The 16,516-nt window shown below is 50.1% G+C and overlaps 1 protein-coding gene and 1 pseudogene across 1 annotated transcript in view; one reads left to right on the top strand and one right to left on the bottom strand.

Annotated features, from left to right (window-relative positions):
• MDN1 (midasin AAA ATPase 1) overlaps positions 1-16,516 on the bottom strand; it is a 2,221,312-nt gene that overhangs the window by 328,775 nt on the left and 1,876,021 nt on the right. Inside the window, exon 85 of the mRNA XM_078648266.1 lies at positions 11,278-11,419. Within this exon, the coding sequence (XP_078504392.1) occupies positions 11,278-11,419 (142 nt within the window). The remainder of the gene's footprint in view (positions 1-11,277; positions 11,420-16,516) is intronic.
• On the top strand, positions 13,436-14,614 carry LOC144761528 (protein arginine N-methyltransferase 1-A pseudogene; annotated as a pseudogene).

The following is a 16,516-nucleotide window of genomic DNA, read 5'->3' as shown; positions in this document are numbered from 1 at the left end:
CACCCCGGAGGCCGAGTGCCACCTTGGTGTGCTTCGACACCTGATTACAGTGGACCCCGATGATGAAGAATGTCACCAACTAGGTTGGTGAGAGAGGGGTCTTCTTAAAGGACATGCTTTGTCCTGTATATTGGTTGGGCACAAGCCTTTCATGAAGCCTTAAGCTTTAGGCACAGAGACTTTCTCTGTTACGCCTGCAGGGGGTACTCCTCTCTTTGTTGTGTAATATTGAACAGGGGACCGGGAGTTCCCACCCTACATTCCTGTAAAACACCCTACTCTTTCTTATAGTTTTCGATACCCACAGTCATGGACATTGCGTGAGCTAAGGCCGCACCCTCCTCCGTAGGGCCCCATGGTGGAGAAAGCATCTCCTCCGTGGACGACGGCTGCAAACTAAGGCGGCCGTCACCGAAGCGAAGAGGGGCGGGAAAAGGCCAGGCCTGGAAGTCAGAAGGAACTGAAGAATGGGGAACCTGCCGCTCCTCCGGCAAACACCTCGGCCTCTGAAATGGCGGGGAGCCGCCCTTCAATGACGCCAGCAAAAAAGACAACACACGGCGCCCTGTCTCCGGGGAGGGTGACACCAGTGGGAACCCAACCTCCGGGGAAGAGGGGGCGTCCGAAGACTAATCCACGGCACAACCTCTGTGTGGAGCCGTAGAGTCCGCCGCCTGAGGCAGGACGTCAACACCATCTGGCGCCGAGGGAGACGCCGGATAGGGTTCCTCCAAGTCACACCGCGCCGGAGACCAGAGTGGAGCCAGAGCCGAAGTGGTCAAGGGGCGGCGCCGAACGACGCCAACTCGACCTCTGCCGAGGCAGCCGCCTGCGTGGAGGAATGAGAGGGACTGGGGGAGTGACACGAAGCCCTCCGCCAGCCTGGGCCCAGGATGTGACGGAGGTGGCCCGGCGACGCATGCGAGGGCGCCAGGGACGATTCAAACTCCGACTCGCCCTCTAACGAGGCAGCAGCCTGCGGGGAGAGACGATAGGGGCCCGGAGGGGGACGAGAGGTCCCTGCCCAACCTAGACCCAGAGCAGGACAAGGAAGGCCCACCGACCCCTATGGCGCCGCCCGGACCAGCAGGTGCCGGCACTGTGGCGCCGTCAGCTCAGCCATGGACTAGGCCTCCGCAGAGGGCCGAGCGGGGCTCGGGGATGCGATCCGAGCTCCGGCGACCTCCCACGACACCACAGGGACTCCCGCGGAAGTTTACGGCGAGGCAGAGGCGCCATGGTCCGAAGGAGGGACCCCTGAGGAGCCACACCCCAACAGCACCACATCCTCTAAGCCTGGATCCAAAGCAGTCTGCGCCAAAGCCGCCGGCGGTGCCACGGGGGGCCCCAGGAGGGGAAGGAGGAGGAGACGCCGGCGAGGCCTGCAAAGCCATCGTGTATGACTCCATCTGGACTCACCTGGAAACGGTGGATAGGAGGATGACACGCGGGCCGCATCACCCGCGGAGAGCCCATGCCCCCGGAAGGCTGAACACCAGCCCCCGGGGACAAACTGCGACACTTACCCACCGGGGAGAGACGGTCTCACGACATCGGAGATGTGTGAGGATGACAACAACGGACGCTTCTGAAGCGGTCTGCCGAGGAAGATCGAGGCAATGAAGCAGACCTTGACAGATGCGCTGAGAGTAGTTTCATCCGACGCTCCCGCTGCGATTTCGGCTTCAACTATTGGCACCCCTCACAATCAGTGGTGCTGTTATCTTCCCCCAAACACCACATACAAATGAGGTGAGGGTCCGTCGCCAAACATAAGATGCCCACACGACGTGCAAGTCTTGAAGCCCGAAGGCATTCGCACACTGTTCCCCCTAAAATAGTCACAATGAGGAAGAAAAAAAGGGCCCCAAAACAGGCCCGAGCAAAGACCGGATCCGCGTTGCACACGGAAAAGGAAAAAACTGACGTAGGCGCGCTGGGGTGGGGCTTATGTGACCTCGCTGACGTCACTTACGCGGACTTTCGCCTGGGCGGAGTCGCGTGGTGTCTCCCCACCCCCGGCGCGAAGGGATGCTGTGGCAAAACGTTTCCGGATCCAGTCTCACGCCTGGGGATAATTCTAGGTGAAGGAATCTGCGGCTATTAGTCTCTATCAGATAGTGTAGACTATAGTAGCCAAAAAGATGTCTAGAATAGGAACACCCCTAAACAACACAGAGGAAGCGGCATTCTTCCTAGTGGAATGAGCCTTGATGCTCCCAGGAGGTTCCCTTTTGGCAAGAGCATGGCAGAACTTAATGTACAACAGATAAGAGTTCTTTTAAATGATCTTCCTTTTCTGTTACCCAAATAGCCAAAAACAGCTTATTATCAATCCGGTATTGCCATGCCCTATCCGCAAACAAGCTCACAGCCTTGCAGGGATACAAAAGGTGTAGCCTCTTCTCCTTGTTGGGTTGAGAAAAGGCAGGAAAGGTACTCGACCACATGGAAAAGGGTCACCACTTTTGGAAGGAATAAAGACTTTCTGCTCAGAACCAACTTGTCTGGAAAGAAAGATATGAATGGGAGGTAGGCACTTAAAGGCTCCAGCTTGTTAACTCGCCAAGGTGAAGTCGCAGAAGTTGATTACCTTCGGTAACGATACATCTGTAAGAAACATTAGTAAGTGATTCCTTACCTTCGAATTACCCACAAGCGTCAGAGTGGATCTGGAAAGTTTTCGGCAGCAGTGCCCCTGCAAGTCGGAAGGTGGCATTGTGCGGCTCCGCGTTCGTAGTCGACATCGTGATCGCCGGGATGATGTTGCGGTAGCTACTTAGACAACGCCCTTGCGCGCTGATGTCAGTTGTGTACACGACTTTCCTCGCCAGGAATGCGGAGCAATGCAAGAAACTGACCATTGGTGCAATGAAACTAGGGCCCTAAAAGGGATGACCTTAGTGAAGTAGTGTGGCTCACTGGTTAGAGGCGGCAGACCCGAGAGCAGAGGACGGCCCGGGACCAGGGTTCGATTCCCGGCGCGGCAGGTTTCTGGACCAGGGTCAGCGGACTCGATAATTCTCTCGCCTCGGTGCCCACTCTGATCAGCGTTCACACTCGGCAACTCTGGGCATTAGTTTGCCTCATCTTCACTAACGGCCCCACCAGACCGCCGGGGATGCCTGGTCTCACCCTGGAGATACCCATTAAGGGACCATCTCTCAGGGAAGCCAGGAAGGGTTTCGCAGCGGTCGAAGCGCCTTGGGACCCTACGGGTAAGTAGTGCGCTATATATATGCCTATACATTTACATTTACAACCCTAGAAATCAGTTCGCAGAACGGGGAGGATGGGTGGGGCAGTAAGGAATCTATCACTAACTCATTTTTCTTACTTGTGCATCTGAAAGAAACAAGTTAGTGATAGATTCCTTACCTAAAAATAGATACCCCAGCAATATCAACCCCGGTGGTGGGTCTGCGAACCAAGATCACATCAGCAAGTCCAGGAGAACAGAACGGCCGAAGAAGCAGTCTTCTCTGGAATTGGTTGTCCAGGCAGTAGTGCTTGGTAAACGTGTGCAGTAAGGCCCACGTAGCTGCCTGACAGATGTCATGCAAGGGGACTCCCTGTCCCAAAGCAGTAGTGGCGGCCGTTGCCCTGGTAGAATGGGCGTGTAGCACCACTGGAGGCACTTTTCTAACAAAGACTAGCAGGCTTTGATGCACAGACGACCCACCGAGAGATGGCCCGATCTTTCTTGGCGCCAACGTAGCCAACAAAGAGCTGATAAGCCACTCAAAACTGTTGTGTGGGGTTCAGATAGAATGAGAGAGCACGTTTTGGGTCCAGAGGGTGAAGCCTCTGTTCCTCTTTTGAGGGATGCGTAGGCAGAAAGAAGGTAGGCAAAGTGATGGTCTGCCCGATGTGAAAGGCAGTCGCAACCTTGGGCAGAAGAGACGGACGTGTTCGTAGGACAACTTTGTCAGGATGGACAGAAAGAAAAGGAGGTTTAGAAGAAGGAGCCTGGAGCTCACTCACTCCTCTGGCAGAGGTGATGGCAACCAGGAAAGCAGTCTTTAAAGTGAGAAGACGAAGAGGACAATTGTGAAGTGGCTCAAAAGGAGCACACATCAGATAAGTCAGAACAAGATTCGTGTCCCACTGAGGTATCACGAAAGGGACAGGGGAAACATGTGCATAATGCCTTTCAAGAATCTATTTACCGGGGACTTGAAAATAGACTGCTGATCTCAAAGCCTTAGAAAGGCTGAAATGGCCGAAAGATAGCCCTTGATAGTGACCAGAGCAGAGCCTTGCTGGGCCAAAGAAAGCAGGTACAGAAGAACCTCAGGAAGAGGGGCAGAAAGAGGATCCACCATGCCACAAATTTGGTCCACCTGGAGGCGTATACCGTTTTAGTGGAGGGACGCCTGGCTGCCAGAGTAACATCACAGACTTCGGGAGGAAGGTCAAAAGATGTCAACTGCCGCCGCTCAATCTTCACACATGGAGGTGGAGGCTGGACAGGTTCGGGTGGAGGACCGTCTCCTGTGGCTGCGACAGAAGATCCTCCCGAAGAGGCAGTCGGATCGGGGGATAGATGGCCTTGCTGAATAGCTTGGGATACCACGATCTTCGTGCCCAAACCGGAGCCACACAAATGACTTGGGCCCGCTCGCGCCTGATCTTCTTCAGCACTCTGGGCAGACCACATAAGCGGAAAGGTGTAAAACAGACCGCAACTCCACTCGTGACGAAAAGCATCGCCGAGTGAATGCCGCCTTGGAAATTCCAACGTGCAGAACTGCTGACATTGCACGTTCTCTTCGGTGGCGAATAGATCTAACCAAGGTTCTCCCCACTGCTGAAAGAGACCTTGCGCCATGTCCGAGTGCAGACGCCATTCGTGATCCATCATGCACCAACGGCTGAGTTCGTCCGCCCTGGCGTTCAGTGAACCTGCCAGGTGTTGAACCACCAAGGAAATGCTCTGAAGTTCCAGCCATGTCCAGAGGCGCAGAGCTTCCTGACATAGGGTCCACAACCCCACCTCGCCCTGTTTGTTGCAGTACAACATGGCGGTGGTGTTGTCCGTGAACACCTGCACCACACTTCCCCGGGCAGAGGGAAGGAATGCCTTCAAGTTTCAGTCAGATCATCCGAAGCTCCAAGAGGTTGATGTGGAGCCGAGACTCCATCGGAGACCAGAGGCCTCTGATCTCCACCTCTCCCATGTGGCCACCCCATCCCAGGAGGGACACATCCGTCACTACTGTGTACTCTGGTTGGGGAAGGGAGAGGGACCTGCCATTGACCTAATCGCGATTCGTGAGCCACCACTGCAATTGTCGTGCTTGCCCTCCGAGATCTGGATGTGATCAGACAGGTTGCCCTGATGCTGTGCCTACTGAGACTTCAGATCCCACTGCAGAGCCCGCATATGCCATCTTGCATGATTTACCAACAGGATGCAGGAGCCATCAGGCTCAGCAGCCTGAGGGTCATCCTGACTGAAACCCAGGATAGAGGCTGAAAGATCGTAATCATAGCCTGAATATCCCGGACTTGCTACTCCAGAGGATAAACCAGAAACTGCGTCCAGAACCGCCCCGATGAAAGGGAGCTTCTGGGAGGGACTCAGGTGCCACTTCGGCACGCTGATGGAGAACCCCAGCAAATGCAAGAGGCCGGCCATAGTCTGGAGGTGGGAGACGACAGTCTGGGGCGAGCCCGCCTTCAACAACCAGTCGCCGAGACAGGGGAATACTGGAACCCCTGATCTGCGCACATGGACTGCGACCATCGCCATCACTTTCGTGAACACCCGACGAGCACTGGTAAGGCTGAAGGGGAGCACAGTGAACTGAAAATGCTTGTGGCCTACCGGGAACCGCAGGTAACGCCGGTGGGCCGGCAGGACGGGGAGGTGGAAATATGTGTCCTACAAGTCCAACGCTACCATCCAGTCTCCAGGGTCGAGAGCAGATAAGACCTGAGCCAGGGTCAACATCTTGAACTTCTCCTTCCGGAGGAAGCAGTTGACGTTCCTGAGGTTCAAGATAGGACGCAGGCCCTTTTCCTTCTTGGGTACCAGAAAGTAGTGAGAATAGCAACCACGACCTACTAATGGCCCCGGAACGCGCTTGATGGCCCCCTTGGCCAAGAGGACCGTAACTTCCTCTTGTAGAAGTTGCAGAGGATCCCCTGATATGCAGTGGTACGAGGGTGGCATGGCTGGAGGGTGTGAGAAAGTGGCTCTATATATATACTGGACCAGAATAAGGTACAGTGTGTATAGAGTCCACAAACCCCAGAGGTATAACAGAGGTTAAAGCCATGTGTGACCTTACTTAGATATAGATGTTTTATTTTCTAGAACCAACAGGTATCAAAACATACTGATCTCAATATGAGAGGTCTCAGATGAGTACTTTGTAGAAAGGCAAACTTTGTAAACACAATAGGTACAGGGGTTGCAGTAGGCAACACAATTCTACACACAATTTAGCATTGAGCTCAATGGGTTTCCCTATATAAACAGAGGTGATTACTTTGTGGATTACTTTGGTAGTTCCAGGACTGGATCCTAGATTCAGTCATGGGATCTAAGCTGAAAACAATTTAGTAAAAACGTTTTAGTTATTGCAGTGATTTTTCAGGAATATAAAGCTATTTTAAAAGTTCACACTTCAAAACTTTTCAACAGAAATCTGGCAATGCTATCCAACGGGAGAAAATTCAGGTTGCAGGTAAAGTACGATCTTGTTACTTTTGTAATCCAGTACTGGGCTCTTGGGTCAAGCACTGGGGTCTCCACTTAAAACAGGTAAGCAATTACGTTTCAGTATTTCGTATGATTTTTAATGAATAATTCTAGTTTTCAAAAGTAGACACTTCGAAGAAATTTCATAGAAAAGCAGACAATGGGTTCCTATGGAGAAAATCCAGGTTACTAGTAAACCCGATAATGATTACTTTTGCGGTTCAGTACTGGGCTACAAGGTACAGTACTGGCTTCTCTCCTGATCGCAGGTGAGTACTTCGGAATTCGGTTGATTTTATACGAATATTTTAAGTTTTCAAAAGTAGACAGAAGATTTTTCGAGTCAAACCAGTCAATGTTATCCAAAGGCAGGTAAGTGAGTTACCGTTTTCCAGGTGAGTGCTCGGTTGGTGAAGTTAAGGTTCTGGGCATAGACTCAGGGGTCCCCCAGGGTCAGGTAGGTACAGTTGGTTCACCCTCAGCGGCACGGGGGCAGCCGGGTGCAGAGGTAGTTAGGCCCAATGTTATCCAATGAGGGACAGGGGGCCTCCGGTTGGTGGCTGCTGGCTAGCAGGCCACGCGGCTGTGGGGGCTGGGCTCCTGGTCACTTGCTCAGGGCAAGGGGGGAAGTAGGATAGGGAAAGGGGGGGGAAGTAGGATAGGGCAAAGGTGGCACGGCCAGCGGTACTCGGGCGGCTGGGAACAGGGTGCTTTTGAGCCGTCGGGCGCTCAATGTTATTCAATGGGAAAGGTAACAAATGAACAAAGGCTGCAGGCTCGGGGACGGAGATTCTTCAGGGGCGACCACCACTTCTAGAGGTAAGTTGGGATCTTGGAGAACAGGTAGGTACCCCAAAGGAAGGCACAGGGGGCTGTAGGGTGCCGGGTGCAGGGGTGTCTTTAGGTGTCGGGAAGCTTACACTCAGCTGGTCGCGGTTGGAGGGGCCCCTGGTTCTGAGTCTGCAGGCGTCGTCTGGTTCGTCGAGGAGGGTCTTTGGGCACTGGACTTCGGGTCCCAGTCGCCGGGGGGACGTCCTTGTGGTCTTGGATTACTTGGACACGGGCCGGGCTCGGCGGGTGTAGAGTGGGCTGGTCTGGAGCTTCCTCGCTGGCACCAGGGGGGTTGTTGCAGCAGAGCCTCTGCTGATGTGAGTCCCAATCTTCAAGAGGGTCAAGGCAGGCAGGTCCTCTGGGTGTCCTAAGGTTGCGGTCTACTGGAGTCGCCAGGGTTTAGGCAGGAGCAGGTTCAAGGATCGACAGGCCGGTAGGGCTGCGGCCAAGTCAGTTAGTGCCGTCCTGTTAGCAGCTGCACGGCGGGTCTTCTTCTTGATCCTCTTTATTCTTTTCTTATCGGGATCTGCGGAAGGTAGGTTCAGGGAGCCCCTAAATACTGAATTTAGGGGCGTTACAGGTAGGGCAAGGGCAGGGACCAATAGGTCCCTGTCCTGGGGTGCGTACACCCCCTAGTCTGCTCCTCTCCTGTGGGAGGGGGGCAGGAGCCTAGCTGTGGTTGGGCAGGGCTCCCCATCTTCAAGATGGCCGGAGCCCGGGTCGTGCTTCACCTTGTCTCCCCACCTGAGGGGTGGGGTTGGCACGTGCTGGCAGACCCCCCTTCCTGATATAGTTTTTCCCGCCAGTCTTCCCACCAGAGTGGGGGTCAGGACTGGTGGGGGCCAGTTGCTGGGTACAGCAAATGGTCTGGAGAAGCTCAAAGAGACGGCAGGCCTTTGAAGCATCCCCCTACCCATCCTGGGGGAGGAGACCTAGCACCTCGCCCAGGATGTGCATTGTTGCAGGCCCAGGAGAGTGGGGGGCTCTCTACCCAGGGGTCCAGCAACATGTCTGCTGTGAGGCAGCCTCTCAGTCCAGACATGGATTGTGGTTAGGTTTCAGGGGGCATCTCTAAGATGCCCTCTGTGGTGCATTTTTCATTAAATCCCACAATGGCATCAATGTGGATTTAATGTGCTGAGAAGTTTGATACCAAACTTGTCAGTCTTCAGTGTAGCCATTATGGTGCTGTGGAGTTCGTAATGTCGACCTCCCAGCACCATATACTCTTAATGGCATCACTGCACTTACAGTACCCAGGAATGGCCCTGGGTACAGTAGGGGCACAGGGCTCATGCACCTGTGCCCACACCACTGGCATAGGGCACCCAGCTAGAGGGGTGACTGATATATGTCAGGGCAGTGTATTTGTGGGCATGGCACACAGGGATGTGTGCCATGTCGACTCTTTGTTTAGTTCTGTACTTAGGCACTCAGCCTGCAAAGGCAGTGTGGGGGTGCCAGGGTACAGGGGCCCTAAGGGTGGAACAATAAGTGCTGCAGTCCTTAGGGGTCTTCTCTGGTCACCATGCCCTGAGTACCTAGGGTACCATTTACTAGGGGCTGACAGGTGGCCAGAGATGCCAATTGGGTTTTAGTTTCAACACAGTTTTAGGGAAGGAACACAGGCCCTGGGTACCTGTTTTTTTTGTAAAACAACAGTGGTCCTTAACGCACTGGATAACAATATAATGAAATAAAGTCAACAATGTGAACTATATTCGGCATTTAATCAATGTAGGGTTATTGAGGAATTGTATAAGAACAAATATAGACAGTGGGATAGACTCCTGTATCCAATACATAAAAACAGCAAAACAGAAATAAACAAAAGGGTTTTTCAGGCAAAAACACGTTGGATGCTTGTAATCAGTAAAAATACATTTCAAAGCTAACCATAAATATTTAACACACGAATAAAACACATTGGTAAGCTTGAGTGTAACTATATTACTGGTTGACGGCGTTTCGATCCCTAAAAAACAGATACTGGGATCATCATCAGGACTTACATCAAATGCCTGAATTTTGTAAGCAGCCTGTAAAGGAATAGGGGAAACAAGGCGAGGAAAAGCTTTAGAAAGAGACAACATTCAGCTTTGTTTTCTCATTTTTATACTCGTAAACCATGCACAAAGAGGCAACTAGGTTACATGGAGAGTAGAGTCTATCATAAAGATGTAGAGATTCCGGTGAAAAGAATAAGGTAATGTCCACGTGGTTAATGTCGCCGGACACGGAGCAAAATTATTGCAGACTCTTTAACCAATAAAATACATTCTATCGGAATTGTGGTGAATAACGGAGTCTTGAGCGTGTCAAGTGGGCATAAGAGCGCGAGTGGACTCTGCGGGTGAAGTGAGTTATCTAGAAGAATTAGAATTATCGGCAAACGAGGTGAAGTGAGAGACGACTGAATGAGCGAACAGGCTGTGTAAATCACATGCAAGAACGAATGTGACTGAGTGAGACGGGAAGTATACGTGAATAGTGGCCGCGCCTGGGGAGAATTGTAACAACCATTCTAACCTGTAGTGCTGGAGGTCGGGGTGCGGAGTGCCTATAATATGAGGCAGAACCACAATTGATCGTTATTGGCTTACACATAGTAATTACTTAAACTGCCAGAATCGTGACTGGGGGTCGCCGCTGATTAGCGCGAACCGGAACCTAGGGGGGTAAAGGAAAGGAATGAATCCAATTGAAAAGGAGCAACTAGCACCGTGAGGAAGGGACACGGAAGGGCGATTTACCTGCTGGTCAGGAATACAGTGTGTGTTACATTGAATTGTTAATAAACCACGGGGAAGATTCTCCTCGTCGGCCGGCCTCTACGTAGGGTAATACCAGTTGGAGGAAACAGATTTTAGTGAGCGGGCGGTGGCCAGATGGTGGGATGGCATTATCAGGGAAGGCAATCTAGGGCGCTTACCTACCAGTGAATGGCGGGTGTTCGTCAGCTGCTGTGCGCGGTGGCGTGAGCAGGTGCTACAAAGCAGTGGCGGGGTCGGGGGTTTATATAATCATGAAGGAATGGCGGACATCTTGGGCGAGGGAGTGAAAACTGGACTAATGCAGTGGCTGTGAATTTCGGTAGCCATGAAGTGGACACAATCTCCGAAACCACAAGGAATAGGAGAATGCAAATTAGGAAAAGAGAATAATGAGAATAAGGAAAGGTGCATTTAGTATTCGCATTTAGTCTGGAATAAGGAGACTGCGTCAGTTTCAAAGAAATTTGGCAACAGAGCAAAGTGAGCAATTTGATTAGCAATTAGACTGTATACATGTCCAGAATTAAAGAATTAAATTTCATTTTGACATATTAAAGGAGAGAGGTCCAATCTTCGCTTCGGTTCAGTCCTGTTCTTGTGCTGTCCATGAGAATGATCATTTTGTGTTCCTCTTTGTTTAAAAGGAGCACCATATCACCACCTCGTGGGGGCATTTTGAGAACCTTCATGACTGTCCACTTTATGTCATTTTCATTATGGCCTTCCTGTATAAAGTGTTCCACAAGGGGTGCGTTGGGTTTTTTACATCGCACCCTGCTACTGTGTTGTCCGATCCGGATTTTAATCTTCTGGGTCGTCTGGCCAATATACACTCTGGGGCATGGGCATTGAATTAGATAAATTACATTGAATGTGTTGCAGTTAGAGAAAGAACAGTTTATTTTAACATTGTTAAAGGTGAAAGTCTCACCTAAAAACCTTATTTTCGAATGAGAAATGTACCTGTTTTTTTAAGATCCCCATCATGCAACTTTCCATCAAAGTCCTCTGACATTTCAATGGCATTATCCTCTGCTTTTATGTCCGGCTGTTCGTCTGCTTTTTCTTTCTCCTTTTCTTCGCCTTGACGGTGAGTATCCTCCACCTTGAAAAGTCAAAGCAAAAGCCTTTTAAAGGAAACTTTTCACAAATGTGCGCAAACGTTAATCAAATTGCACCATGTTACAAGTCTGTTTAATACATTGTTCACAATTACAAATAGACGTCAAATGCCACATACCTTACCAGTGAACCTTTCCTCTACAATTTACAGCTGCAAAACACCACCCTCACCGATCTTCTAAACTTATAATCATTAGGAAAGTGGATTATTTGAGGTGGACAAGTTTCGGTCTCAAATGATAGGTTGTGTGACGGGACAACACAGGGAAATACTCTGCTTGTCTTTACAACGCATTTTTTGACCCGCATTTATTTAGAATGCTCATGCTCTTACAACGCATGCCATTACCACGGAGAGAGAGAGAGAGAGAGAGTGAGTGAGTGAGTGAGTGAGTGAGTGAGTGAGTGAGTGAGTGAGTGAGTGAGTGAGTGAGTGAGTGAGTGAGTGAGTGTGTGTGTGTGTGTGTGTGTGTGTGTGTGTGTGTGTGTGTGTGTGTGTGTGTGTGTGTGTGTTTTTTAAAACAATGTATTTGTGTGGGTGTGTCCCCCCCCACTTATCTTAAATATGTGTGGTAAAGGCAGCGTTGTAAAGGTATATCCGCGATAAAAATGTGTGGTAAAGGCATAATGTGGTAAAAACCTCGTTGTAAAGGCAGTTTCCACAAAGGATAAGTCCACAAGCTGATAGATGTCACACAAATGTAAAACAAACTAGTGGATTTGTCCCAGTTTCAGTCTCAAGGTAGACAATTGTTCACTTTTTTAAAAGTCTCAACACACAAAGGAACTTGTCAATTTTTTAGAAAAAAATCGATCTTGAGTGGGACACCAGTGAAAGTGTAGCCGCCACCAAGGAATTGAAGGCTAGATAATTGAAGTAAGTTTGTCCAGTTGGCGCTCTGGAGCTTTGTAAAGTTATGGATGAAAATATTCCCAATGCAGAATTGGACTTAGTTGTTCCTTCAGAGGTGCTCAGAGCCTTGACACGGCTAAGCTGAAATTCAATCCAATGCCTTGGATCCAATGCCTTGGGTCCAAAGCCCCGCCTCCCCTGAAAAACTTATTTCTGGTGTCCAAACAACCACACGCAGAGGCCAATAGCAATGTTCAATCCAGGTCAAGTTGGCAATGGTCAACTGGGCATTTTTGAGGCAAAGGCCTCTTGCAGCATTTTGTTTCCCTGTAGCCACACATGAGGTCAGCCAATTGACACTTGGAGCCCACTTTTTTGTCATGGGTACAAGAGGGAACATGTCCAGTCCGTTAGAACTCTCAGGTCACAGACAATGGGTCCAATCACTTCAGTTCTTCCGCAGGTCTAGAAAGTGATCGGAGGATGGTACCTTGAGGAGCAACATTTGAGTGCTGCACCAGTTAGTAGGTGGGGGTTGGGAGGAGGTGGCATGACTATGACTCCTAGTCACTCCCGAAACAATAGGGTAATAGTTCCCTGGGCAACCCTAAAAATCTTTATAGCAGCTCCTGTGCAGCAAACATCCCACAGTGCCCTCACTCTCAAAAGCCAAGATAGTTAAACCCTTCTCCCCTTGTGAACAGCTTATCTGCCACCCCAGAAATATGGACAGGGTAAGGAGAAGTCCCTTCCTCAGCGGTCACTCAAAACTGGTTCTGGGGGTAGCTTTCCTACCACTGGGTTTGGTGCTAGCCTGACTACGGGGACAAAATCAGGGGCTTTCCAAGTGTCACCTAACATTTGCTTGTGACAGAGCAGAAGTTAATTAAGGTCTCCTGGCCCACCCCAACTGCTCTTTCTGCCAGGCAATTTTCTGCTTTGAGAGCAATTTTACTCCTCATTCACACCTTATTCTGGTGAAGGACAGGCTGGGAAGTTAGAGGAGATCTAAGGCAAATTAGCCTCCAGCAGTTTCAGGGAGGGTAATGGTAATTTTGTAAAAGCTACATTTCCTATATATTTATTACACATCTGTCTCTCATTAGATTGGACTTTTATTAAGTTTAGAACCCGGAGATCTTTAAGATGGCGGACGCTGGGAGTTGTACAATGGAGAACTTTGTAGCCAAGTTGGCTAATGGACTGAGCCTGCGGAGTCCAGTGGAAGATGTTTCTTCTAACCAACCTGATGATGCAGTGAAACCAACAGCAGAAGAAATGACATCCACGGATTAGTACTTTGTCTCCTATGCGCACTTTTGCATCAATCAAGAGATGCTGAAGAATCAGGTACGCACCCAACCTACCACAATTCAATGTTCCACAACCGTCATCTCTTCAAGGACAAAGTAGTGCTTGATGTGGGTAATGGCAAAGGCATCCTCTGTATGTTTGCTGCCAAGGCAGGGGCCAAGAAGGTCATTGGGATTGAATGCTCTAGTATCTCAGACTATGCCATCAAAATTGTGAAAGCGAACAAGCTGGATCATGTGGTCACGATAATAAAGGGGAAAGTGTTGAGGTTGAACTGCCTGTGGAGAAGGTGAATATAATCATCAGTGAGTGGATGGGCTACTGTCTGTTTTACGAGTCCGTGTTCAACACCATCATTTACGCCAGGGACAAGGAGCCGTCTCCAAACGGGCTAATATTCCAGGATCGGGCCACCCTGTACGTCACCGCAATTGTAGACCGACAGTACAAGGACTACAAGATTCACAGGTGGGAGAATGTGCATGGGTTTGACATGGCGTGCATCAAGGACGTGGCCATTTAGGAGCACTTGGTGGATGTAGTGGACCCAAAGCAGCTGGTTACAAATTCTTGCTTGATTAAGGAAGTAGACATCTATACTGTGAAGGTGGATGACCTGACCTTTACCTCCCCGTTCTATCTGCAATTGAAGCGGAATGACTACATCCATGCACTGGTCGCCTACTTCAATACAGAGTTCACGCGCTGCCACAAGAGGACCAGCTTCTCCACTAGTCCAGAATCCCTGTACACCCACTGGAAGCAGACAGTATTCTACATGGAGGACCACCTGACGGTTAAAACCGTCGAGGAGATCTTTGGCACCATCGGCATGAAACCAAACGCCGAGAACAACCGGGACTTGGATTTCACAGCTGACCTGGATTTCAAGGGACAGCTCTGTGAGGTGTCCTGTTCGACAGACTACACGATGCGTTAAATCGTGTGGAAGAGGAAATGTTTCATTTCATGGTCTACAGGATTCCAGGCTGAAGAAAATATCTAGTTCTTGACACGTGACTCAACATAAAGCTGTGTGTTTTTCACATATGCCAGACCTTATTTTAATCCTGCTGCTATCCGTTCAGGGGAGGGGAGAGGGTTTTGTAAGACTCTCAACTGATGTTCTGTGCCTGATGAACATCAAGGCCCCGGAACAGTGTGGCTAGAATTGTATCCAATCCAGCATTTCCCTCCTATGTAAATAGTGATTCCCAAAAGTCATTGATTAACCACTTGGCTGCTAAGGGGTGTGTGCGAGGTCCATTGACTTTCCATTGAAATCAATGGAAAGTCCATGACGAGTTACCCTTGTCATTAGCGCTGAAGGGGTTAAAGAGCCAGGCAATGCAGTGTTTGGGAGTAAAGAGGCAGGACTGGTAGTTCTAGATCTTTCATGTGCAGCTTCTGTGCACTGGTGCTCCTTATCATCCAATGGCAGGCTGCACATCACAGGGTTGGCTCACTAAAATTCATACTGGTCTGTCTTTCCGGGGGTGGGGATGGGATTTTGTTTTTATATTTGAGGTGCCCCACTCTTACCATGTGGTGGTACCACTCTCACCACCAGGTAGTAAGAGTGGGGTATCTGAATCAGAAGGGTTGCAGAATGGCTGAGCTCCAGTAAGAGATGGACAAGGCCTTGGTCGAGATTCTACTTGGGAGTAGGAAAGCACAATGAGCTGCAAATCCTCATCCGGAATTGGCACCAGTGCCGATGCGAAGGGGATTGGCACAGTGGGTGATGTCAGAACCGAAGTTGGCATCAGAACCGGTGCGGACCACAACCCGAACCGGGTTCAATGGACACTGATAGCGCATAGGAAAGACCCATCTGGCGGGTGTCCAACTGGAGGCCACTATGAATCCGTGGGACCCGAAGGCGCACAAGAGAGAACTCGTCAAGTCCTGAAAATGAGCAGCATGGCCTCCACTTGCTGTGATGTCGCTGACGGAACTGGAAACCATATGTATAGAGACTAGACTATAAGTTCCGATCAGGAGTGACACCAGGTGGCATTTTGGTGCCCTCTCTGGAGGTAGAGGTGGGAGAAGATTGCTTGGAAGGAGCCTGCCGTCAACATTCAGTTGTCAAGATAAGGGAAGACTGGACCTCTGAATTCCACAGATGGGCTGCGACCACCGCCATCACCTTTGTGAACACCCGATGGGCATTGGTGAGGTTTGAATGGGAGCACCGTAAAATATAAGTGCTCTTACCCTACCATAAACCTCAGGTAGTGGCAATGGGCCAGCAGGACAGGAATATGGAAGGAATATGCTACTTACCAGTATGCATCTGTTCTTGGCATGTAGAGTTGCAGAGTCGTATACTGTGCATTAGATCGCCACCTGGTGTTGGGCTCGGATGATTGCAGCTTGTTGTCTTCTTGGAAGAAGTCTTTGTAGTCACGAGATAGGTGACTCCTCCCTTGGACAATACTGCGCATGGTAATCGACTTCATCCTCAGATTGTTTTTCGCCATGATGGGAAATGATGGACTTAGTAGAAGTAAAGATAAGAAAGGATGTCCATGCGTGTGCATCTAATTAAGATGAGAACTGGAACTGATACAAGCCCCGGGGAGGTGGGAGGGCGTATACGACTCTGCAGCTTTACATGCCAAGAACAGATGCATACTGGTAAGTAGCATATTCCGTTCGAGGCATATGAGCTGCAGATCGTATACTGTGCATCGATTGTGCAGCAGTGTCTCCCCTAGCGGTGGTCGCCTGTATCCGTTGCAGTATTCTGAAACAGTGTTTTAAGGACAGCTTGGCCTACTGCAGCTTGCTGCTTGGCTTGCACATCAACACAATAGTGTTTTGTGAAGGTGTGTATTGTAGACCATGTCGCTGCCTTGCATATGTCCTCTAGTGGTATATTTCCTAAGAAAGCCATAGAGGCTCCTA

Source organism: Lissotriton helveticus, chromosome 6, assembly GCF_964261635.1.
Source record: "Lissotriton helveticus chromosome 6, aLisHel1.1, whole genome shotgun sequence".
In the NCBI taxonomy this organism is placed as follows: Eukaryota; Metazoa; Chordata; class Amphibia; order Caudata; family Salamandridae; genus Lissotriton; species Lissotriton helveticus.
Note: the sequence above shows the minus strand (reverse complement) of the source record. Positions and strands in the feature narration are given on the sequence as shown.